The sequence below is a fragment of the Oncorhynchus mykiss genome, chromosome 30, assembly GCF_057628025.1.
Source record: "Oncorhynchus mykiss isolate SJ-2025 chromosome 30, ASM5762802v1, whole genome shotgun sequence".
Classification (NCBI taxonomy): domain Eukaryota; kingdom Metazoa; phylum Chordata; class Actinopteri; order Salmoniformes; family Salmonidae; genus Oncorhynchus; species Oncorhynchus mykiss.
The window spans coordinates 15606544-15630331 of record NC_143051.1 but is presented as its reverse complement, the minus strand read 5'-3'; the positions used below and the strand labels follow the sequence as shown (position 1 = coordinate 15630331).

Here is a 23788-nt window from a genome sequence, read left to right as displayed (position 1 = left end):
AGGCCCAGCCAATCAGAATGAGCTTTTCCCCACAAAAAGGATTTATTACAGACAGAAATACTCAGTTTCATCAGCTGTCCGGGTGGCTGGTCACAGACAGGTGAAGAAGCCGGATGTGGAGGTCCTGAGCTGGCATGGTTACATGTGGTCTGCAGTTGTGGAAAAGGAAAATGCAATAAATATTTACTCTGAGCTGCACTTCAATAGGTTGGTGGTAGATGGAAGGCCGTGTTGCCCAGCAGAGTCCTTTGTCCTTTGAAGAGTGTCTCTGGTGGTGAACGGGAAATGTTCTAGTGTCATCGTTGTGTGGTGGACGGGATGCTCTGTCTGTCCCCTCCTAGCCAACATTTACAGTGGCTGCTGCAAACTCAACGGCTAGGAGGTATCACTTCTGTAGTGAATAAGAGTTCAAAGTTCTTACCATTCGCAACCAAAGCTCACGCTGAGGTTGGCTTTGTTCTGTAGTTATTATCTGAACCCTTCTGACATCGGACCGTCATCCTAATGTACCCGGAACAGGAGGTTATCTTTTCGCCAAGAGCTTTTATATAGTGGAGGGAGAAGGGTGTGTTTCATAGTTTATAGCCCATGTCTCTTCACAGGGGCGGGCCACTGATTGAGCAGAGCCCTAACCTTATGAAAACCCAAATCTCTCATTTGGAAGCTAAAATTACATTGAATCTTTTCACCATTAATTTTATATTCAAACATTTGAATTGCACAACAATTCCATGTGAAACTGATAACTATAATGTGTAGACTTTCCCAGATACAGTTTAGGTCGTCCTGTCATCAGTCATAATGTCTCAGATGACAACCGAACTGACATCATATTCAAGTACCAACGCATATTTTCAACTGGTTCTATTACCGAAATATGGTTCCTTTCCCTCCACTTGTTTGATGTTCCCAGACTCTCTGTTTAACAAAGGCTATTCAAGAGTCCCTTTGTAGAGTCAAGAGAGAGGGAAGGGAGAAAGGTATTTATGGGGGGTCATGAACCTTACCCACAGGCCAATGTCATGACACTAGTTACCACAGCCCCAAAGTCATTAACCCCACTTATTTCTACAATTTAAACTTAACCACACTGCCTAACCTTAAATGAAAACCAAAAAGCACATTTTGGTGTATGTTAATTTTTTCAATATAGCAATTTTTACTTTGTGGCTGTGCTATCTAATGGAAACCGCTCCTTGTTTTGGATATTTTACATGAAATGCTAAATGAGCCATTGGATGTTGCTGAGTCACTGCTTGCCACATTTGAACCGAGACACCACAAGGTAAAATGTTGTTCTCTAAGGAGGTCAAATGGAGTCATCCATGCATACATTGTTATCTCCCTTCAGGTTTTGGTCTGTTGTCAAATCAAATCCAAGTGGTGCATCCAGAACAGCTGGTGCTCTCGTGCAAGTGTTGCTTGCCTCGAAGCGAGCATAAAAGGCATTTAGCTCGTCTGTTAGGCTCGCATCACTGGGCAGCTTGCGTCTGGGTTTCCTTTTGGAGTCCATAATAGTTTTCAAGCCCTGTCACATCTGATGAGCGTCAGAGCCGGTGTAGCAGAGAGCCAGTGTAGCCGGTGTAAACCAGCCGGTGTTTGATGGTTTATCTGAGGGCATAGCGGGATTTCTTCTTTCTTATAAGCGTCCAGATTAGTCTCCCGCTCCTTGAAAGTGGCAGCTCTAGCCTTTAGCTCAATGCGGGTGTTGCCTGTAATCTATGGCTTCTGGTTGGGATATGTACGTACAGTCACTGTGGGGACGACGTCATCGATACACTTATTGATGAAGCCGATGACTGATGTGTTGTATTCCTCAATGCCAATGTTGTGTCCATTTAATAAATCTTCTTAGGGATAGCCCCCTTTTTTTTTCAATTTTCGCCTAAATGACATCTTACTGCCTGTAGCTCAGGCCCTGAAGCAAGGATATGCATATTCTTGGTACCATTTCAAATGAAACACTTTGAAGTTTGTGTAAATGTGAATTAAATGTAGGAGAATATAAAACAAAGGAATAAAATACAAAGAAAAAAACAACCGGTCGTTTTCTCTCACCATCTTTGAAATGCAAGAGAAAGGTCACAGTTCTTGCCATCACTCTGGTTGTAATTCCGATAGTGTCCACAAGATGGGCAAATCATGATGGAGACATTCGCATTCATATAAAATTTTTCTGCAAGAATATTGTCAAATCTGTATACTTGGACTTTGATTTAGCTTTCCAAGTATTAGTAGCCATTTTATAAGTTCAACATTTGCAAAACAACCAGTTTTCAGAACTTTATAACTGAGTATATTTATAATTTTTGTCCAAAATGAAAAGGCATGCTGTTGTACAAGGTTAGTAGCTACATTTTACGACATATACATGGTTTCCGGATACTCCCGTAAAGCCCAGCTCATTGGCTATCTAGCTAGCTCTGTTTTACCCCAATTGGTGCATGTAGGGGGTGCGTACTGGCGGCAAAGAGGTCAGGCGCAGGACAGCAAAAACTGATTTACAACGGCGCAGTTTAATAAACAAAACCACCGTAAACAGAACAATAAATAAATGGGTAAACAAAACCCGTTACACACCAGCATAACATGCACAAGCACTACAATAAACAATTCCGGACAAGGACATGGGGGGAACAGAGGGTTAAATACACAACATGTAATGATGGAATTGAAACCAGGTGTGTGGGAAGACAAGACAAAACAAATGGAAAATGAAAGGTGGATCGGCGATGGCTAGAAGACCGGTGACGTCGACCGCAGAACGCCGCCCGAACAAGGAGCGGGACCGACTTTGGCAGAAGTCGTGACAGTGCTGTTTTTACAAAGATACAGTCATTCAAGTGTTGACCGCCTGCATCATCGCCGTGCCATGAAGCATTTCTCTTTGACCAAATATGGTGTCCTTGTCACACCCTGACCATAGTTTACTTTGTATATTTCTATGTTGTGGTTGGTCAGGGTGTGATCTGAGTGGGCATTCTATGTTTCATGTCTAGTTTGTCTAGTTCTATGTTCGGCCTGATATGGTTCTCAATCAGAGGCAGGTGTTCGTCATTGTCTCTGATTGGGAACCATATTTAGGTAGCCTGGGTTTCACTGTGTGTTTGTGGGTGATTGTTCCTGTTTTTGTGTTTGCACCAGACAGGGCTGTTTTGAGTTCTCACGTTTCTTGTTTTTTCGTTAGTTTGTTCATGTATAGTGTCGTCAATAAATTACAATGAACAACCACCACGCTGCGCTTTGGTCCGCCTCTACTTCACAAGAAGAGAATCGTTACAGAATCACCCACCACAACAGGACCAAGCGGTGTGGTAATGGGCAAAGGAAAAAGCAGCAGCAGGAGCAGCGCGAGGAGGTATGGACATGGGAGGACGAATTAGACGGTAAAGGACCTTGGGCTCAGCCAGGAGAGTATCGCCGCCCCAAGGAAGAACGGGAGGCGGCGAAAGCGGAGAGGCGCTGGTATGAGGAGGCAGCGCGGCGTCGTGGATGGAAGCCCGGGAGTCAGCCCCAAAAATTTCTTGGGGGGGGGGGGGCTAACAGGGAGTATGGCTACGCCAGGTAGGAGACCTGAGCCAACTTCCTGTGGTTACCGGTGGGCTAGAGAGACCGGGCAGGCACCGTGTTATGCTGTGGAGCGCACGGTGTCCCCAGTGCGGGTGCACAGCCCGGTGCGGTACATTCCAGCTCCGCGTATCGGCCGGGCTAGAGTGGGCATCGAGCCAAGTGCCATGAAGCCGGCTCTACGCATCTGGTCTCCAGTGCGTCTCCTTGGGCCGGCTTACATGGCACCAGCCTTGCGCACGGTGTCCCCGGTTCGCCTGCATAGCCCAGTGCGGGCTATTCCACCTCGCCGCACTGGCAGGGCGACCGGGACCATTCAACCGGGTAAGGTTGGGCAGGCTCGGTGCTCAAGAGCTCCAGTGCGCCTGCACGGCCTGGTCTATCCGTCACCACCTCCACACCCCAGCCCTCCGGTGGCAGCTCCCCGTACCAGGCTGTCTCTCCGGCCCATCCGTCCAGAGCCTTCCTCCTCTCCAGCGCTGCCGGAGTCTCCCGCCTCTCCGGCGCTACCAGAGCCTTCCTCCTCTCCAGCGCTGCCGGAGTCTCCCGTCTGTCCGGCGCCTCTGCCGGAGTCTCCCGTCTGTCCGGCGCCTCTGCCGGAGTCTCCCGTCTGTCCGGCGCCTCTGCCGGAGTCTCCCGTCTGTCCGGCGCCTCTGCCGGAGTCTCCCGTCTGTCCGGCGCCTCTGCCGGAGTCTCCCGTCTGTCCGGCGCCTCTGCCGGAGTCTCCCGCCTGTCCGGCGCCGCTGCCGGAGTCTCCCGCCTGTCCGGCGCCTCTGCCGGAGCCTCCCGCCTGTCCGGCGCCTCTGCCGGAGCCTCCCGCCTGTCCGGCGCCTCTGCCGGAGCCTCCCGCCTGTCCGGCGCCTCTGCCGGAGCCTCCCGCCTGTCCGGCGCCTCTGCCGGAGCCTCCCGCCTGTCCGGCGCCTCTGCCGGAGCCTCCCGCCTGTCCGGCGCCTCTGCCGGAGCCTCCCGCCTGTCCGGCGCCTCTGCCGGAGCCTCCCGCCTGTCCGGCGCCTCTGCCGGAGCCTCCCGCCTGTCCGGCGCCTCTGCCGGAGCCTCCCGCCTGTCCGGCGCCTCTGCCGGAGCTTCCCGCCTGTCCGGCGCCTCTGCCGGAGCCTCCCGCCTGTCCGGCGCCTCTGCCGGAGCTTCCCGTCTGCCCGGCGCCGCCAGCGCCGCCCGTCAGCCAGGGGCCGCCAGCGCCGCCCGTCAGCCAGGGGCCGCCAGTCAGCCAGGGGCCGCCAGTGCCGCCAGGGGCCGCCAGTGCCGCCAGTCAGCCCAGCGCCAGCGCCGCCAGTCAACCAGGGGCAGCCAGTGCCGCCAGTCAGCCAGGGGCCGCCAGTCAGCCAGGGGCCGCCAGTGCCGCCAGTCAGCCAGGGGCCGCTAGAGCCCCTCCGCCCGGAGCAGCTGTCCCTCTGTCCCGAGCAGCTGTCCCTCTGTCCCGAGCAGCTGTCCCTCTGTCCCGAGCAGCTGTCCCTCTGTCCCGAGCAGCTGTCCCTCTGTCCCGAGCTGTCTCTTAGGAGGGTCACCTATCTAGGGACGCTAAGGAGGTGGACAAAGACTATTATGGAGTGGGGTCCACGTCCAGCGCCAGAGCCGCCTCCGCGGACAGATGCCCACCCAGACCCTCCCCTATAGGTTCAGGTTTTGCGGCCGGAGTCCGCACCTTGGGGGGGGGGGGGTACTGTCACACCCTGACCATAGTTTACTTTGTATATTTCTATGTTGTGGTTGGTCAGGGTGTGATCTGAGTGGGCATTCTATGTTTCATGTCTAGTTTGTCTAGTTCTATGTTCGGCCTGATATGGTTCTCAATCAGAGGCAGGTGTTCGTCATTGTCTCTGATTGGGAACCATATTTAGGTAGCCTGGGTTTCACTGTGTGTTTGTGGGTGATTGTTCCTGTTTTTGTGTTTGCACCAGACAGGGCTGTTTTGAGTTCTCACGTTTCTTGTTTTTTCGTTAGTTTGTTCATGTATAGTGTCGTCAATAAATTACAATGAACAACCACCACGCTGCGCTTTGGTCCGCCTCTACTTCACAAGAAGAGAATCGTTACAGTCCTATAGGATATACTACACCCTTAATGATATAGTGAAGTCTTGTTACCTTCTAGGATCTCTGAGGAATACATACGAACGTCATTTGACTCGTTGAAACAACGTTTATTGTGAGATTTTAATAGATTCCTTTCTTTGCAAATTAGTGAAAATACAAAATCGATTGTGCATGCGATATGGACCTTACTATTGAGCACATTCACGTGATGCTAAAATTGGTGATCACACCACATTTAACTCCCTGAGGACAGATTTAGCAAAACTGCAACCCCAGAGAATCATTGTGAACGCTGTAAGACATTTCAGCTCACAGCTCTGGGCTATGAACACTTTCTGTTTTAGGGGAGCTCAGTAGAATAGAAATCATAGGGCTCTAGAATGTTATCAGACAACAATAATGATTTAGTTACCACGACAACCTATTGTTGTCAATTTACTGTCTTCCATCTTCCACTGTAGGAGGCAGAAGGTTTAGGGATTTGGTTACAGAACATTATGTATTTTTGACTAAAACATGCATAACGAGTGTGAGTATTTTGCATGATACACTCTTTACACTAAAATGACACTAGTGCAACTTTCAATTATTGACATTGTGTTTTCTCTCATGTAACCCTCTCCAATTAGCCTGTTAGCACCATGACTATTGGGATTTTTGGCACGTGGGACCATCAGTTCAATGCCACTGAGCAAGCACTCACAGATAAGATCAAGAACAACCCTTGCTATCCATTCACTATAGTGAAGGACGGTAAGAGATCTATCGTTGACGTCTCTCATTTATATTTAACTGTTCTTTTATTGCTATCTCAAATGATTTTGTTTCAGTTGATTTTTGTTTTCAAATTGTCCTTTGGTTGGTTTTCTGGTTGATGGTGATATGATTTGTTGCAGTGTTTGTTCTTGAATACCTGCATGAAAACATCTGGAAAGGTTCACTGCTACTGATCGCTTCCACCATTGGAACTGCCTGTTACATGAACATGGAGTTTGGGGTGTGTGAGTGCTCCCATGAGGAATAGGCACACAACCTGAAATTGCCCGACATGCTATTTCTCTTTTTTTTAATAAGGGTTGAAAAGGGAGAATTGTAAACACATCTCACATGTTTAGTTTTCCTTTTGTGAGCAGTTATAAATCTCATACCATTAACTGTTGTCCTAGTCCTTTCTTCAGTCGTTCTCCCTTCGACTGACCTTTACCATAACCTTTAATATTACCTCTTCCTGGTTCAGGACCATCACAAGTATACTGGGTTCCTGGTGTTCAGCATGTGTCTCTCTCTGTGGCTGGTCTGTTCCGGGGCCTTTCGCCGGCGCCTGGTGATCGATCACAAGAAGAAGGAGTACCGCTACTACATCCACACACACCTACGCCACAGGGGCCCCTTGCACCAGATCTACATACGCATGATAGCGCAGAAGAGTGGTGAGGTCCTAGTACTGTTACTCCTTTTCTGTCAGTGGGGAATTGTGATCATTCATATCAGTCATGGGCTATTGGTGCTCAGATAATCAAAACAAAAGTGAAGAGATAGTTTGAATGGATGTCCAGTAAAAGGACTGATTTAAGTTTCAAGGCATTCCAGGCAAATGTACATGACATAATTTCAGGACAGGTACTGCTGATGTACAAGCTGATGCTGAATGGATACAAGATTGAAGAGAGGGAACTCAGTGGCTTCTCAGAGAAATATGAGGTATCATTGCTGAGTAGAATTACTATTGCCACTATGTGACGAAGCGTCTCAGAATAGGATTGCTGATCTAGGATCTGTCCATATAATCCTATTCATTATGATCTAGAAGAAAAAAATGATCCTAGACATGGGCCCTGGCCTACTTCTCCTCAACCAATCATATATTTTAGTAAACATCTGGCCATAATGTAGTATGTTGTCTATATCACTGCCCATTCCTTCCCTTGCTCATCCACTTATATTACAGAATATTTGTATATTTATTTCACAGCTGTTGGAGTGCCAGGGCAGGAGGATAGCGACAAAACTCAACCTCAATTACTTTGACTACCAGGACACTTCTAAACGCCACCTTGTCATCCACAGGCCCAAAATCATCCTGTCTGCTAACAATGATCGCAACAATCCACCTGTCTGAGGATGAGGAAGTTCCTCTGTGATCAATCACGTGGTGCTGTCAGTGTCCCTGCCATGTAGACTTTACCCTATCCTTATTCCATAAACAGACCAAATGTAAATATTGTGTTTCTAACTGTAATCAAATGTCTCTGTGTCTTTTTCATGATAGTTTTCTGAAATATCTCTTGAAATCATTGATTTGGTCTTCATCCTTTAACACCAACACAGTTCTTGAGAATGTAAGAATGAAACACTAACAATGTTTTACTAGCCAGATCCCGCCTTCCTTCTAGAATGACCCAATGAAAATACAGAAACAGACATTCACATAAATTAACAGGGCCAGTGTGTTTATCGCAGCGCAGCGGTCTAAGGCACTGCATCTCAGTGCTTGGGGCATCACTACAGACACCCTGGTTCGAATCCAGGCTGTATCACATCTGGCTGAGTCCCAGCGGCGCACAATTGGCACAGCTTTTGCCGAGGTAGGCCATCATTGTAAATACGAATTTGTTCTAAACTGACTTGCCTAGTTAAATGAAGGTTAAATAAACAATGTATAAAAAAAAATCAGGGTTGCCATGTTCGTGATATTCTAGCCAATTGGGCTACTTTGAAAACGATGTCGCTGGTGAAAATCTATTGATCGTAGGGGGCGGGTTTTTGGAATAATTCTAAATTGCACTGCGGCTGCCATGGCATTTATCTTAAAAAATATGAATACAGTATATTTCATTGTGACCTGCTGCTGCTGACTATCAGGCAGTGACTAGGCTGTTACAGTGGAGGGGAGGGGAGGGGGAGGGCCAGAGGGGTGTGTGTGTGCGTTGAGAGCACTGGTTGAGATAGTGCTGCTGCAGAGGCAGCTGAGTCACCGCGACAGAGCAACACGTCATGACAACTTTTTACCAGTTGTAGGTAGGCTATTTAGATATGTCATTATGGAGACATTATTTTTTCCATAAAACATATTAACGCTTTAGAACTTACACAACAGCAACAAAGCATTGGAAAACGACTTCATCTGCATTGTTTGGGGTTTTAGGCTGGGTTCCTGTATAGCACTTTGTGACATCTGCTGATGTAAAAAAGGGCTTTATAAATACATTTGATTGATTGAGATACATTCCAAATTGCATTCTAATGCCAACTTTTCTCACGGATAACCGTGTCAAGCTAAGGGTTTTACTCGTGCTCAGTTCTAGGGTTTAAAATTGAAGTTATGGAACTCCCTCGCGTGCTTCTGTTATGGGGAAAAAGTCCACAATGAAAATTACATTAAATGTGGAGAATGATAGGGGACATTTGCATTTGTTGGCCATCAAGTAGGCTATTAATTGATATGGCATGGCATTGTATAGCCTACCATTTGCTACAATAAATATGTTGAATTTACGATATCAATGGAGTCATTGCAAATCAATTTGTGCCACTTGTGCAGCCCACCTGGAGCTGGTAAACGGTTTTAATAAATAGCCTATAACTCATTTATTGTTGTAGCCTTGTGTTATTATGCCATTGTTAATGGCCATATTTGGTTAATTCAATTGGAAGTCATCAATTGTGATCATGGTCACAGCTCTATCGCAAATGTATCATTCTCCACATTTAATGCCCGTTTCATTGTGGGCTTTTCCCTGAAATTAGATGTCTGCCTGACATGGGCTATAGGCTACCTGCATCTAGCTCAGCAAACTATTGCAAAGTTGAATTGCAATTATAAACCCAGATATTAGTCAATAGCCTATGCCTATTGAAATAAAAAGACTCCCAATCATGGCCGGATGTGATTAAGCCTGGATTCGAACCAGTGTCACCTCTTGCACTGAGATGCAGTGCCTTAGACTTCTGCGCCACTCAGGGGCCCAGCAAAGACAACGCAAGAGTGACTTCGGGACAAGTCTCTGAATGTCCTTGAGTGGCCCAGCCAGAGCCTGGACTTGAAAATTCCTGGAGAGACCTGAAAATAGCTGTGGAGAGAGGCTCTCCATCCAACTTGACAGAACTTGAGAGGACCTGCAGAGAAGAATGAGAGAAACTCCCCAAATACAGGTGTGCCAAGCTTTTAGCTTCATACCCAAGAAGACTTGAGGCTGTAATCGCTGCCAAAGGTGCTTCAACAAAGTGCTGAGTAAAGGGTCTGAATTGTTATGTATATGTGATATTTCAGTTTTTTTATTTTATAAAATGTCTAAAAACCTGTTTTTTCTTTGTCATTATGGGGTGTGGCTTTTTTAATTGATGAAGGAAAAAACTATTTCATACATTTTTTAATAAGGCTGTAACTTAACAAAATGTGGAAAAAGTCAAGGGGTCTGAATACTTTTTGAATGCACTGTATATGGCCAATATATCACAGCTAAGGGCTATGTCCGTACACCTCCTCGGGCCTTATTGCTTAATCATAACAGTCAAAACGAATTAAATCAACATCCATTGATGGAAAATGATCTGGAGAGTTTAGTAAGTGTGATTTATCTTTTCTCTTGCGACATATTCTTAAACTTGCAATAATTATTATTTTGATGGTAAACCGAAGTTTGCTTCTTAGTCTAGGTTGATAAAAATGACTTCGATATTCCTTTTTAATATGCTTATAGAAAAATGGTTAATTGGATAAATGTGGCAACTCCTCTCTTGCTGCGAAATAACAATTTTGTGGGAGGGTATTCAGAGGTCATTAGTATATATACGTTTTAGCTAGACCTGGCAACCGTGGTGTATACTTTAGATACATTTTACTCTAATCAGACACAAATGACCCTGCGTCCGTCGGTAGTCACAGGGCGGTAGCTTTTGCACAACACATTGAGTGCTAGCTAGCTAGCTAGGTAGGTAGATTGCTAACCTTAGCTGTATGACCTAGCTAGCATCCAACATCTGGTAGAAAACTATTTTCTCATTATTTGACATTATCGTTGACATGTCGGCCTTTTCAGAGGCAGCTTTGGAAAAGAAACTATCGGAGCTTAGCAATTCCCAACAAAGTGTCCAGACTCTGTCACTGTGGCTTATCCATCATAGAAAACACTCGAAGACCATCGTCAACGTTTGGTTCAACGAATTGAAAAAAGGTAATGTTAGCTAGCTAAACTATATTAATCAATAATAACATTTATCTCCAAGTTTTGTTCAGTTAGCTAGGAATTAACCTAAACCGTCTATTAAGTGTAGCTAACGTTAGATAACATTTTATGTTTGTTTACTTGCAAAGGTTACTGTAGTGTAGCTAGCCAGCTCTTTCACACCACATCCCAACTAACGTCAGCTACTAGTTAGCTAACGATATGCCATTAACTTTTCTCTCATTTAAATGACATCTAGCTACTGTAACTAGATCCTTTTTTTGCTAATAGTGTAGTTATTAATGCTTACTAACTAGCTAGTTAGCTTAACTTTAGTTGTTTAGCTAGCTAGCTCGCTCCTCTCCTACAGTGCCAGGGTGGGGTAGTCGTCGTCACATGGTGGAGGCATGTCTACATTCAAGTGTAGAGGTTAACGATCACCCTGCTAAGCAAGGTCTTTGCTTGTATGGATAACTAGACCGATGCGAGGCCCCATTCAGGCCACTCAGCTGCCACCTAGCTACGTTGGCTCACAAGTCTAATCTTTTGTAAAGTTGAAATTTAGTTGGACTGCCTAGCTAATTTGTATATCAAAGTTACGTCATTGGAGTGATTGCTCAGATAGTGAACGAGAAGGCAGTAGCTACTAGTTAGTAATTTGAGTCCTAAAACCAGGCAGTCTTGTTACAGCTAAAGAGCCCTTCGCATTGGGACCCTACTTCACTGTCAGACATTTCCTAGTATGTTCAATTTAAAAGCAGGGTAAAGTAGCTAATCCACATGTGACCAAGGGTCAGCATGGCTGCCCATCATCGTTTACACATGTAGTTAGCTTGTGTGTGCTGCATGCACCTGCTCATAAAGTGCCGATCCACGAACTTCTCTGCATCACTGCACGTGAGCCATGGGCTATATCTGTGAAATAGGGTGACAGTTACATTAGTCTACATATTTTACTCATCTAGGCCTACATTCCCTGCTTTGCCAATAAAAGTTCACAATAAAATGAAGACCTAGAAACACATATATGACCTTTGTATCTAAGGATTTCTCACACTACACTGCCACAAGGTCTCAATGTGTGAATACCTTTGGGAAACTGTTATATCTTCCAAATTGACGTGTAGAAAGATGCAGGGTGGCTTTCATGTTTTTGTTGTTGATTGAGCTCAGGTCATTTGTAGTGTTTTGCCATGTGAAATTGGTGATCAGATCACAGATGTTGAATGTGCATTAAATGTACCAGGGAATAGGATAATCTGCATTGGCATATATCTTACCTAGTGAAAACAATATACCTGGTCAAATAAAGCTTTAAAAAACCCATCTGTTGTGTATGACATTAACGTACCTGTCTATCTTATCTGGCCTACTGCATAGATATAAATGTATGAGATCTGAGCTTGTGTGCTAGCTAGTTGGTAGGAAGTGGTATTTTGATGCATGCTCTCGGTTTTCCTTTGGGTAAATTATATTTTCCTTTGGCCTAATGATATCCCAGTTGGCCCTCTGTATTTTGGGAGCTGCTGACTCTTCTCTGGACTGGGAATAGCATCGGATGTCATCTCATTTCTCTGCCTCGGAGGGTTCTCTGTAGCCGACTCGTGGACAGAGTTGTGGTCACATTTTCTAGGTTTCTTATTTCCTGTTGTCATCGCTGTGCTTGGTGTTTGATGCTCACTAACCACAAATCACAAAAATGGCTATCTCTGGCTTCAAGTCCTTACGAACAGCTACGAAGTCTGATTTTGTGCTGTGTACAGTCAGTGATTGTCTAAACCTCCAATTCACAGTTCAGTGTCGGTACATCAAAGCTGTGAGCCATTGCGAATCATACATCTAGGCCCTCTTTATAGACTCTTGCGCATTAATGGAGCTGGGATTTAAATTAGAAGTAGTGTGCAGTTCCTAAAAGGTCCTCTTTTTCATAAGGGCTCCTTGTCACCATGGTGTGTGTGTGTACAGGGGGGAGTCATGTCACTTGGGGTTGATTTGCTCTCTCAATACATGAACCAGGGAGAAGCATGTGTTTCTTTGCTTAGCCTTGGAAAAACAAAAACCCCTTTCCGCCTAGAGACAGATCTTCCTCATACAATAGAGCTATATAACAACACCTGTTTGTCAACTGCATTATGTGTGGGCTATGTAAATTAGGCTATATTATGCAGCGTCATACTTTTCTGCTCTTATAGTCAGCCTGTGTTTACGTGTTAAGGCCTAAGTGGGCTCTAAGTTAATGTTGTGTAGTATGCCTGAGTGTTAAGAAAGGTATACTGAGTTGAAGCCTAGCAGATGCATTTGTTGACACTTGCCTGTGTTGCTAGGCTTTGTATAGTTTAACTCTGCTCTAAATCAGTTTCCCACAGTTGACTGATCTGTGTCTGCAGCCAAGGTATCCAGGAAGCTCACCTTCCTCTACCTCGCCAACGACGTCATCCAGAACAGCAAGAAGAAAGGACCTGAGTTCACCCAGGACTTTGCTCCTGTCATTGTTGATGCCTTCAAACATGTGTCCAGGTGAGGGGTGAGATGCACAATTAAATCTGTCTCCCACTGTTTTCCCTACAGTAGTAGTTGGGGCATGAACCTGTTGATGGAAATTAGACGTGTGTATGTGTGCGTACAGGGAAGGAGAGGACCCCTGTAAGAAACAGCTGGGCCGGGTTCTGTCCATCTGGCAGGAGAGGGCTGTGTATGAGAACAACCTGCTGGACCAGCTCTCACACGTCCTGTGTAAGTAGCCTCCTAACCAAGACACCTCCAGGTTTGTCTCACCACGCTCAGGGGCTTCCTCGTCTGAAAACGGGGTGCTTTCTCCCCTGTCCCGTCCTCCATCTACTCTGATCTGAAAACATAGTATGCTTGACAGGAGGTATTGGCATTCCATAGTCATTACTTCACATATGTGAGCGTCAATAAAGGATGTGAAATAGTATCATGCCATCTTCTTTCCATCTCTCTCTGTTCCCATGATCTCTCACCCTGTATACATGTTCCACAGTGGGAGAGAAGAAGGCCAAGAAGAGGCCGTATGAGGAGATTCAACTGGACGACCAGGACTTGGCCTCCCAAAGCTCCCCCGCGGAGCCCCCACAGGTACAGGCCAACCCAACCCCTCACAGGGGGGGGGGGTGTAATGGCTAGATTAATTTAACCAAACATAGGTTATTTTTCATTGCATTTACCTCTTAGTATCCCACGTAACTTAATAGTTTTGGTAGTCACATGGCTTTGTTAAGACAAGTTGCCTTGTTAGTTCTTTGTTTTAGATGTTTGACCTACTTTTTAACTGCAATGTGGGACTATTCTCCTTTATCCCCCATCGCTGTCATTTCTTCCTTCTCCTTTCCTCTCCATTTTCCTGACCTCCCATTCCTTCACACTTTGCTCCCCCTCTCTCCTCACTCTCCCCTTCTTCTCTCTTTTTCTACCTCTCCTCTACCTGCCCCTCCCTTCGCCGTCAGACGGCAGAGTTAATCCGGGCCCTGCAGGAGCTTGAGAATGCAGCCTCTGGGGACTCAGCACTGCGACAGCGAATCTCCTCCTTGCCTGCTGAGGTGCAGGACACGTCACTGCTGCACAGGATCACAGGTAGGCCCTGGCACACACCTCTATCCCACACTCCCATTCGCTACAGTCAGCCATGCTCCAGAGAATGCTGTTGTTGGAAGGGGTGGCGTACAGGGTGCAGTTGACCCAGCTGTGTGTATAGCCTAGTTTTTGGAAGTGAATGGACCATGTTAGTGCTGTCCTCTGGGGAAAAACAAAGACAGACACCATGCTACATATAAATACTACTTACAGTCAGTTAAACAAACCCAAAATGTTTTGTCACATACACCATATAGGTGCAGTGAAATGTGTTGTTTTACATGTAAGGCTCCCGAGTGGCGCAGCGGTCTAAGGCACTGCATCTCAGTGCTAGAGGTGTCACTACACACCCTGGTTTGATCCCGGGCTGTATCACAAACGGCCGTGATCGGGAGTCCCATAGTGCGGCGCACAATTGGCCCAGCGTCGTCCGGGTTAGGGTATGGTTTGGCCGGGGTAGGCCGTCAATGTAAAATAAGAATTTATTCTTAACTAACTTGCCTAGTTAAATAAAGGTTAAATATATGTTGTTAAACATACTGGGCTTTATTTTAACAAACCTAACGCAATTGTAAATCTAAGTGCCGCCGGTAGCGCTATATGTTCAGGGTTGTGTCAGAAATATTTATGTTATTTTCACGTACAGTTGGCGTTGGCGTGAAAGGGCTGGGTTTTGATGAATAAACACGGTGTGAGTGTGTCGAGGCCTCACTGGCCAATCAGAATGTGCTCCATGGCGAAATATGTGGTTTGCTTCAAGTTGTGTATTTATGGTCTTTTATGTATTGCATTGGAATCAACTCCAATTCCAATGTCAGTCCGTTTTATAGTTTGTTAAATGGATTACAGAAACGAAATAACAACATGTAGACCAATCTTGGCTAAATAGTTAACATGAAGCCATTCGCAGTCCACATTGTTCTAAGTGGCTACAATAGCTGAGACACTGATATAGGGGCTAGGCCTACTGTAAATTGCGTTATGGCTGAGCATGGACATACGAAACATAGTAATAAAAACAAGATTAAATGCATTATTGATAAGGCCTAAAAAGAGAACAAGTAATTATAATCAAGTTCTAAACAAAACAACAGGCACCATAATTTCTCCCCGTGGGTATATAATATTAAAACAACGCAGACTATGGAGAGTTTAACACACATCCAAACTTTTTCACAGTGGCTGGTTAAATAAAGGTTAAATATATGTTGTTAAACATACTGCGCCATCACATCCACTATAAAGAGAAAGGGAGGATGTCCACTCACGTTATACTGCTCCCAAATAGGCCTATGTTTTATGAACATAATCGGAAACATCCTACAGATCAGATCACATTTTCACATCCCCAGAAGTTGCATGTGCACCACGGACGTGGTTACCATAAAACCAGGTGAATCATTGTAATAAGACTGCTTGTTTTGTTTTTGATTGTAATAAAAGTTAAATATTTTTCTTTACAACAACAATGAATGAATGTAAACTCTAATGATAAAAAAAGACACGCATTACTGTTGAACCAGCTTTAGTTATTGTAAGCCTATGGGCAGGCTTGGGTTTTGAACATATTAAACAGAAAACAAGCAATTGTTGCAGGTTACAGATAACTTCTTAATACGAGGTTCACCAGTATTCACCAAGGTTCTCTTTTCATGATGGTATGGACACGTAGGGTGGGCAGGGGGCACTTCCTAAACGGGACCTGCATTAATAAAATAATGTGAGCCTGCCTACAATGCATATATAGAAAGGGAATGTCAGATCACTGTTCTACTCCTCTCAAACATTATATTTGAATAAAGCTTTGGTGATTAAGATTTATTTCCCAGGGGTCTCAGGGGCCAAACTCTTTATCAACGGTCTTGTCTACTTCACGGTTGCGTTGGGCAGGATAACAAAAAAAAGCCTTCATTGAGAGGAGAGTCCGTTTTATAATTTGTTAAATGGCTTACAGAAACGAAATAACAAAATGTAGACCAATCTTGGCTAAATAGTTAACATGAAGCCATTTGCAGTCCACATTGTTCTAAGTGGCTAATGAAATGGGGGGGGGGGGGGGGAGGACTTTTTTTATGGTTCTAATTACAAAGTATAAAGGCACCAAAATCAAAATTAGGCTACTCTTGTTCAAATGGGCAGTGTGTGTCACAGCTGGATATGCTGTATCATAACCAACTGTGTTACCATTAAAACCAGCTTTTGGTTGATCTTAAGTATCCTATCAGCACTGCTTGAAAATAGAAACTTGGATCATGTTTTTAAGGACACACCTCAAATATTTCCACCCCTCCCATTTGAGCGTTAAGTGAGCTGATATAAGACAGGTAAATTGCCGTACCTGGCGTTAGGGATGGAAAATGCCAGTGCGGCAGTTTTTAAATGACAAAATTGCAAACTAACGTGCGTTTTAACACTAGCTCCAACTTAACGGCAGCCGAAAATAGAGCCCATTGTACATTAGTTGGCCATACAATTAACAAATCTCTCAATCACATGATAAGTCCCACCTCAGTCAACCACAACTGATGAAGGGCTGTTAGGTTGGGGATGTAATTTACCCAACAATGCTCATTGGACCCACACATGCACACAAGTATGTCTTACTATACTTGATTGGACCCATAACCCTAATTTTAACCTTAACCCTAACTCCTAAGGCTAAAATAGCCTTTTTACAAGTGAGGACCGGCAAAATGTGCCCACTTCTGAATTTTAGTTGGTTTGCTATTTTTGTGAGGACTTTTGGTACTTTTGGTACTTTTGGTACACACACACACACACACACACACACACACACACACACACACACACACACCAGTGCTTGATATCATTTGTCATCATTGAAGACACTCAAATGTTGGATGAGATGTGCCCCAATGAACCATTCAACCATTCTGTCCCCCTCCTCTGTGTGTTTCAGATAAAGAGCAGGGTGAGCGCCTGTCCAGGCTGGTGGAGGAGGCGTGCATGCTGCTGGCGGACTTCAGCGGCCGTTTGGCGGCGGAGATCGATGACCGGCGGCAGCTTACGCGGACGCTCACCCTGTTTCTACACAGCCAGAGGGACGGCCTGGCGCAGAACGAGCAGAAACTAGAAGTAAATAATCACCTTTCTTTTTTCACTACACACCCTTTTCTATCATTCTCCATCTTCATTCTGTCTGTCTGTCTCGCATGTTGTTTCAGTCACTCTTTGTGTGTTTCTGTTTTTGTAGCATGTATTTTCCTCTTGTAGCCCTGTATCATTTCACCCTTTCCAATTGTATGTTTTGCATCTCACCAATGGAATTGAACAAAGAATGCTCAAAATAGTGCTTGGCAAAAAGCAACTCTTCTGAAGAATATTAATATTCTGTGCCCTGCCAAAGAAAACATCCATGGGGCAAAATAGTTGTTCAGTTTAAACTAATTTGGCCTTTCCTAAACTTGACATAGACATGCTTAACTGGACCTTTCATGCAAATCCCACATTGTCAATGGGAGATTTGCACCATGGTTTGAGTTACATGTTTACCTCAAGATAGGATTCAAGTCATTATGCCTCTCTCCACTTATCAGTGGTGTTTTCCTCCCCCGTGGTTAGTTCAGGCCCTGAAGGCTTTAGCAAAGATGACATCTCACCCAATTGCTTGCAAAACGACAACACACTATTTCCGTTGGTTTCTAATACACTGTGGAGAACAATTTACTGTTTTGTAATTGCTGAATGCTTAACTGTCCAGCCTTTACCCACAGGAACTGAGCAAGATCACGTCTCCTGGTCTCTGTATCTGCAGTGTATCTGCAATTCAACAAATCTCTCTTGTAATAAAGAAAAATAAATGAGAAATTAAAACTGAATCTGTGAGTGCTGTTATTTGATGCTACTTGTGTTTGTACTGGTGGGGGTTGCATTGCATTACTCCAGTCCAATTTGATTGACTTTACTTTTGAGTGTCATTATATTAAATACATATTCAGCATAAAAACAATCTAACTTCACCTGCTATGTTATTACATAAGACATACGTTTTTTTTCCATAACTAAAACACATTTTTAAAACCCAGCTTTGGTAATCATTCAAGAACAGATACTTTACATTGCAAATAGTCAGTGAGGTCATGACTTCAACAAAATAACACAAAAACTACAGCAGAAAAATGTACTTGAATGCTATTAAAATGTGTACTCTTAACAGTAGCCTAAAATGTACAATATGAGTCAAATGTCTTATGCCTCTTAAACATTTGGAAACTCAACGCACACAACGCACACAGACAGGCCCATGTGACATTTGTCCATTTATTTGAAATTAAGTGCATTCACAGATGGCTAGAGTGTTATAAACTGAATCTAAAGTTCAAAATAATATTCTTACTCATACTGGGGTACTTAAAATGCCATTGAAGGTATTTTCAGCAAGTGTAAATTATATTCATAGTTTGATCTTTTTTTTTTACTGGTCTGCAAATATGATTTTGGTTTCTTCTCAATTTGAATTGTCAAGCCCCTGAACCAGGGGTGGGCAACTCTGGTCCTGGAGGGCTGCAGTATGGGAAGTATTTTGATCCCGCTCAGCACTAACACACCAAATCATCCTTTGTAATAATAAAAGTAATCCATATGAATTTGGACCACAATGAGTTTAAATCAGGTTTGTTAGCCTGGCTGGAATAAAAAGCGGAACTCTGCAGCTCCCCAGGACTAGAGTTGTCCACCACCAGTTCTAAACACATGCCTTCTAGTGATGGCTCTTTTGGCTTTGACTATTTTCTGGCTCACCTTGTACTCTGGGTTCAGGGTGGCTTTACTCCCCCACATTGAGGCTATGGGTTAACGACATGACGGGGTCAATGCTAGCGAAGGGGAGTCTGACACTTCAATTGCTAAGGGGTTGTTTGTCAAACTGGGTCTTGGTTACAGGCCATAGCATATCCTTGACGTGCCTATAAGGTTGAATTTCTCCCATACTGTACTATTGATTTGGCTTTAATGCTTATTTGAATATTTAGATTAGTCACACTGCCCTAAAAATAGGAGATAAGGAAACGCCTCTGTTTTTCTCTGTAGTAAATAAATGAATGGATCTAACACTACTATTTCTGTGACTTGAAATGTAATGAAAGGATTTCATAGCTCACAACTTTAAAGACGGAATGGTTATAGTAAAGGTCCTTCAGAAATATTTACCTTGCCATCCCTCTGTGATCCTAATGTGAGAGGTTGATGTAGGATGATGATGATTTTTAGTAAAAAATAAACTAAATAATAACACACACACTAATAATATAAGACCACCTACAACTCACTTTTTCATTCAAAATGTTATATTTTAGCCACTTATAAAAGTAAATAGGGGTTCACAATGAAACCGGAAATGATTGAATGTCATCAGTTAACTCTGATGTGTCCAAGTTCCTTTGTAAATCCTCCCTTACCTAACCATTGTGCTACAAGGTTCACAATGAGCTACAAGGTTTACAGTGAACTCCAAAATGATGTCTAACAATTGAACAGCATATCAAACTCCAATTCTAATGTTGTACAAAAAAATGTCACATTATTCCTCACACCTATTCTTGTTGTTTCAGGAGTACAAGCGTAAGCTGGCTCGGGTGACCCAGGTACGGAAGGATCTGCGTTCTCATCTCAGCAACCTACCAGACCTCTCTGTGCTCCCCAGTGTGACCGGTGGACATTTGCACCTGCCCTCGTCTGGCGTCGAGCTTTATGACCCCACAGCCTGACAGCTCACCTGTGTTTCCCATCTCTGACCGACCATCCACCCTCTGATTGACACATCTCTCGCCCTATCATTTAACTTGTGGACATCACTTCACTTCGTGGACATCAGAGTCACTTAGTAACCTTTGACTGACGTATCTCCCAACCTATCATTGGCCATATGCATCTTGCCATTGTGCTACTGTTTGACTGCTCTCTCATCCAATCTTTCCACATGTAGTCCTATTTATCAAATTTCTCTCTTACCCATCATCATGTAACCCTCCCTTTGTAACAGTATATCTCCCTTCTTTTCGCCAAGGATCCCTCGTATTCTCTTCACAATAGATCACTCTTATTGGTACAGTATTCGGAAAGTATTCAGACCACTTGACATTCTAAAATTGATAAAATTGTTTTTTACCCTCATCAAGCTACACACAATAGCCCATAATGCCAAAGCAAAAACAGGTTTTTAGAAATATTTGCAAATGTATTAGAAATAAATAAATTGACAAATAAATTGAAATATGACATTTACATATAGTATTCAGACCCTTTACTCAGTACTTTGTTGAAGAACCTTTGGCGATTACAGCCTTGAGACTTTTTGGTATGATGCTACGAGCTTGGCACACCTGTATTTGGGGAGTTTCTCCCATTCTCTGCAGATCCTCTCAAGCTCTGTCAGGTTGGATGGGGAGCATTGCTGCACAGCTATTTTCAGGTCTCTCCAGAGATTTTACATCGGGTTCAAGTCCGGGCTCTGGCTGGGCCACTCAAGGACATTCAGAGACTTGTCCCAAAGCCACTCTTGCGTTGTCTTGGCTGTGTGCTTAGGGTCATTGTTCTGTTGGAAGGTGAACCTTCGGCCCCAGTCTGAAGTCCTGAGTACACTGGAGCAAGTTTTCATCAAGGATCTCTCTCGTTCATATTTCCCTTGATCCTGACATCCCCACAGCATGATGCTGCCACCACCATGCTTCACCATTGGGATGGCGCCAGGTTTCCTCCAGACGTGACGGTTGGCATTCAGGCCAAAGAGTTCAATCTTGCTTTCATCAGACCAGAGAATCTGGTTTCTCATGGTCTGAGAGTCCTTTAGGTGCCTTTTGACAAACTCCAAGAGGGCTGTAACGTGCCTTTTACTGAGGGGTGGCTTCCATCTGGCCACTCTCCATAAAGGCCTGATTGGTGGAGCGCTGCAAAGATGGTTGTCCTTCTGGAAGGTTCTCCCATTTCCACAGAGGAACTTTGCAGCTCTGTCAGAGTGACCATAGGATTCATGGTCACCTCCCTGACCAAGGCCCTTCTCCACCGATAGCTCAGTTTGGCCGGGTGGCCAGCTCTATGAAGAGTCTTGGTGGTTCCAAACTCCTATTCAAGAATGATGGAGGCCACTGTGTTCTTGGGAACCTTGAATGCTTCATAAATATTTGGTTCCCTTCCCCAGATCTGTGCCTCGACACAATCATGTCTCGGAGCTCTATGGACAATTCCTTCGATCTCATGGCTTGGTTTTTGCTCTGACATGCACTGTGGGACCTTATATAGACAGTTGTGTGCCTTTCCAAATCATGTCCAATCAATTGAATTTACCACAGGTGGACTCCAAGTTGTAGAATCATCTCAAGGATGATCAATGGAAACAGGATGCACCTGAGCTCAATTTGGAGTCTCATAGCAAAGGGTCTGATTACTTATGTAAATACGTTTTATATATATTTATATATAGATACATTTGCAAAAATGTAGAAAAACCTGTTTTCGCTTTGTCATTGTGGGGTTTTATGTGTAGATTGCTGAGGGAAAAAATTATTTAATCCATTTTAAAATAAGGCTGTAACGTAACAAAATGTGGGAAAAAAATCAATGGGTCTGAATACTTTCCGAATGCACTGTATCATTTGTGTCCACATCTAATGCTATTAAATGAAGGGTATGGCCAATGTTTTCCATACCTAATGCACTCTCTTTCTTCCCACCTGCTCTTCCTCTGAATACATATACTGATTTGGTGATCCCCCTTGGCTTTCACTGACAGTGTTCCCATGCAGAGGATGGTGGTGGGAGGAGCTATAGGAAGACAGGCTCGTTGTAATGGCTGGAATGGAATAATTGGAACGGAGTCAAACGTGGTTTTCATATGTTTGATGCTGTTCCATTTATTCCATTCCAGCCATTAAAATGAGCCCATCCTCCTATAGCTCTTCCCACCAGCCTCCTCTGTTCCCATGATATTCCTTTTCTGTTTCCCCTATCCGCCTAACCCCAAACTCCTCAAAATGGCCGGAAAGATATTGTTGTGATATTATTTTTGTATTTATAGTGAATTTAGATAGCACCGGAAATTGTATATTGCAGTAGTCCCAATGCATACATCCCCTCAGTTTGGTATCATTATAATCAGCTGCAGTATTTTGATAACGAACAATTATCATCTTTATGCGTTCTTTTATAACTGCTCTAAGTCGTATTCCCATTATGTGGACACAGCTCACTAGGTTTTAGATCATGTTCTCGGGGGCTTCACTAATAGCAGGGACTGTTACTATTCAAGTTCTATATAAATGGCCTTAAAATAATTAAGCCTGTTCAGAAAAGTTATTTTGTCCAGATTTAATTGTGAAATCAGGTTGAAAAGGAAATGGACAAGTTGGAAAATGTAAAAGTAACACGTTTGAATATGTTTGACTTTTTTTGAGAAAGCTCTTAGGGAAACAAAAACGTTCATTGTAAACATAAAGCAGTAACCAATTTCTTTTTGTTTTAGCACATAGACAAAGTTGCATGTAAATCCTAGGAACTAATTGTTTTTTATCTGTCAGTCTTGTATCGTCATTATGGACTGGCCAAGACACACTCTTTCAAAAAATGGTTCTGGATACAACCAAAAAGGGTACTATGCTTGCTTCCAATATGGCACCCCTTAATGTTCTATATAGAACTGAAATTGGTTCCCTATATGGAACCCATTTTGGTTCAGTGAAGAACCCCATATATATGAGGTGCCATATACAGTATGAAGCAAGAAATAGAACCCTTTTCGGTTCTATCCAGAACCTTTTTTTCTAAGAGTGCATGGTAGTCATTCCAAAAAAAATGCCTGGGTCTCATTGCAGATGAATCTCTATAGAAGTTAGATGTCTCCGTAATAGTTGAAGCCTTTCCCATATTGGAACAAGCAAGTGGAGACATCAGTGTTGTATGCTCTTTTACCGTATTCCCTACTGCCCCCTGGTTATAACCTCTACTGAAGGTTCTTCAGCCGCCTGTGACAGCTATGCTCTTTGAAGAACTTGAAGGGGCACACTTTGCTAAACTACTCCGTATAACTTATGTCAATGATTTGTAAGTCTTCATTGAAACACAAGTTGTTGTAATGTGTTGTTCTCAGAACCCAATAAACAGCCAAACATAGGATAATTTATCAAGATGTATTGTTATTTTGTCTGCATCAATCCAGCATTATTTATTTTTGGGGTGATTATTATTTGTAGTTTTAAAATGTGTATGTGGTACACATTAACACAATATACTTATAGTGACAAATAATGCCCTCTAGAAATACTGTGCTTTTGACTCTGTACTGGTACTCCCTGTATATAGCCATGGTATTTTTACTCATTGTTATTCACCATGTATTTATTCCTTGTGTCACTATTTCTGTTTTATCTTTAACTCTGTATTGTTGGAAAAGGACCTGTAAGC

General features: G+C 43.7%; 2 protein-coding genes across 4 annotated transcripts; both read left to right on the top strand.

Annotated features, from left to right (window-relative positions):
- The first annotated feature begins 6223 nt into the window (after positions 1-6223).
- On the top strand, positions 6224-7857 carry LOC110489389 (cation channel sperm-associated auxiliary subunit theta). Its single transcript, XM_090227617.1, has 5 exons — positions 6224-6371; positions 6515-6615; positions 6856-7048; positions 7234-7319; positions 7591-7857. Exons 1-5 carry the CDS (start codon positions 6260-6262, stop codon positions 7735-7737), a joined length of 639 nt encoding a protein of 212 aa, XP_090083743.1. The 5' UTR covers positions 6224-6259; the 3' UTR covers positions 7738-7857.
- Positions 7858-8571: 714 nt separating this feature from the next.
- LOC110487993 (regulation of nuclear pre-mRNA domain-containing protein 1A) lies at positions 8572-23493 on the top strand. 3 transcript variants are annotated; one of them, XM_021559929.3, is made up of 7 exons: positions 8572-10792; positions 13171-13300; positions 13410-13516; positions 13785-13879; positions 14248-14374; positions 17295-17470; positions 19945-23493. In XM_021559929.3, the coding sequence occupies exons 1-7, from the start codon at positions 10642-10644 to the stop codon at positions 20098-20100; spliced, it is 942 nt and encodes a 313-aa protein (XP_021415604.3). In that variant the 5' UTR covers positions 8572-10641; the 3' UTR covers positions 20101-23493. The 3 variants fall into 3 exon arrangements, with proteins under 3 accessions (XP_021415604.3, XP_021415606.3, XP_021415605.3); XM_021559931.3 differs by lacking the exon at positions 19945-23493 and adding an exon at positions 18109-18213; XM_021559930.3 differs by lacking the exon at positions 19945-23493 and adding an exon at positions 18096-18213.
- Positions 23494-23788: the final 295 nt, after the last annotated feature.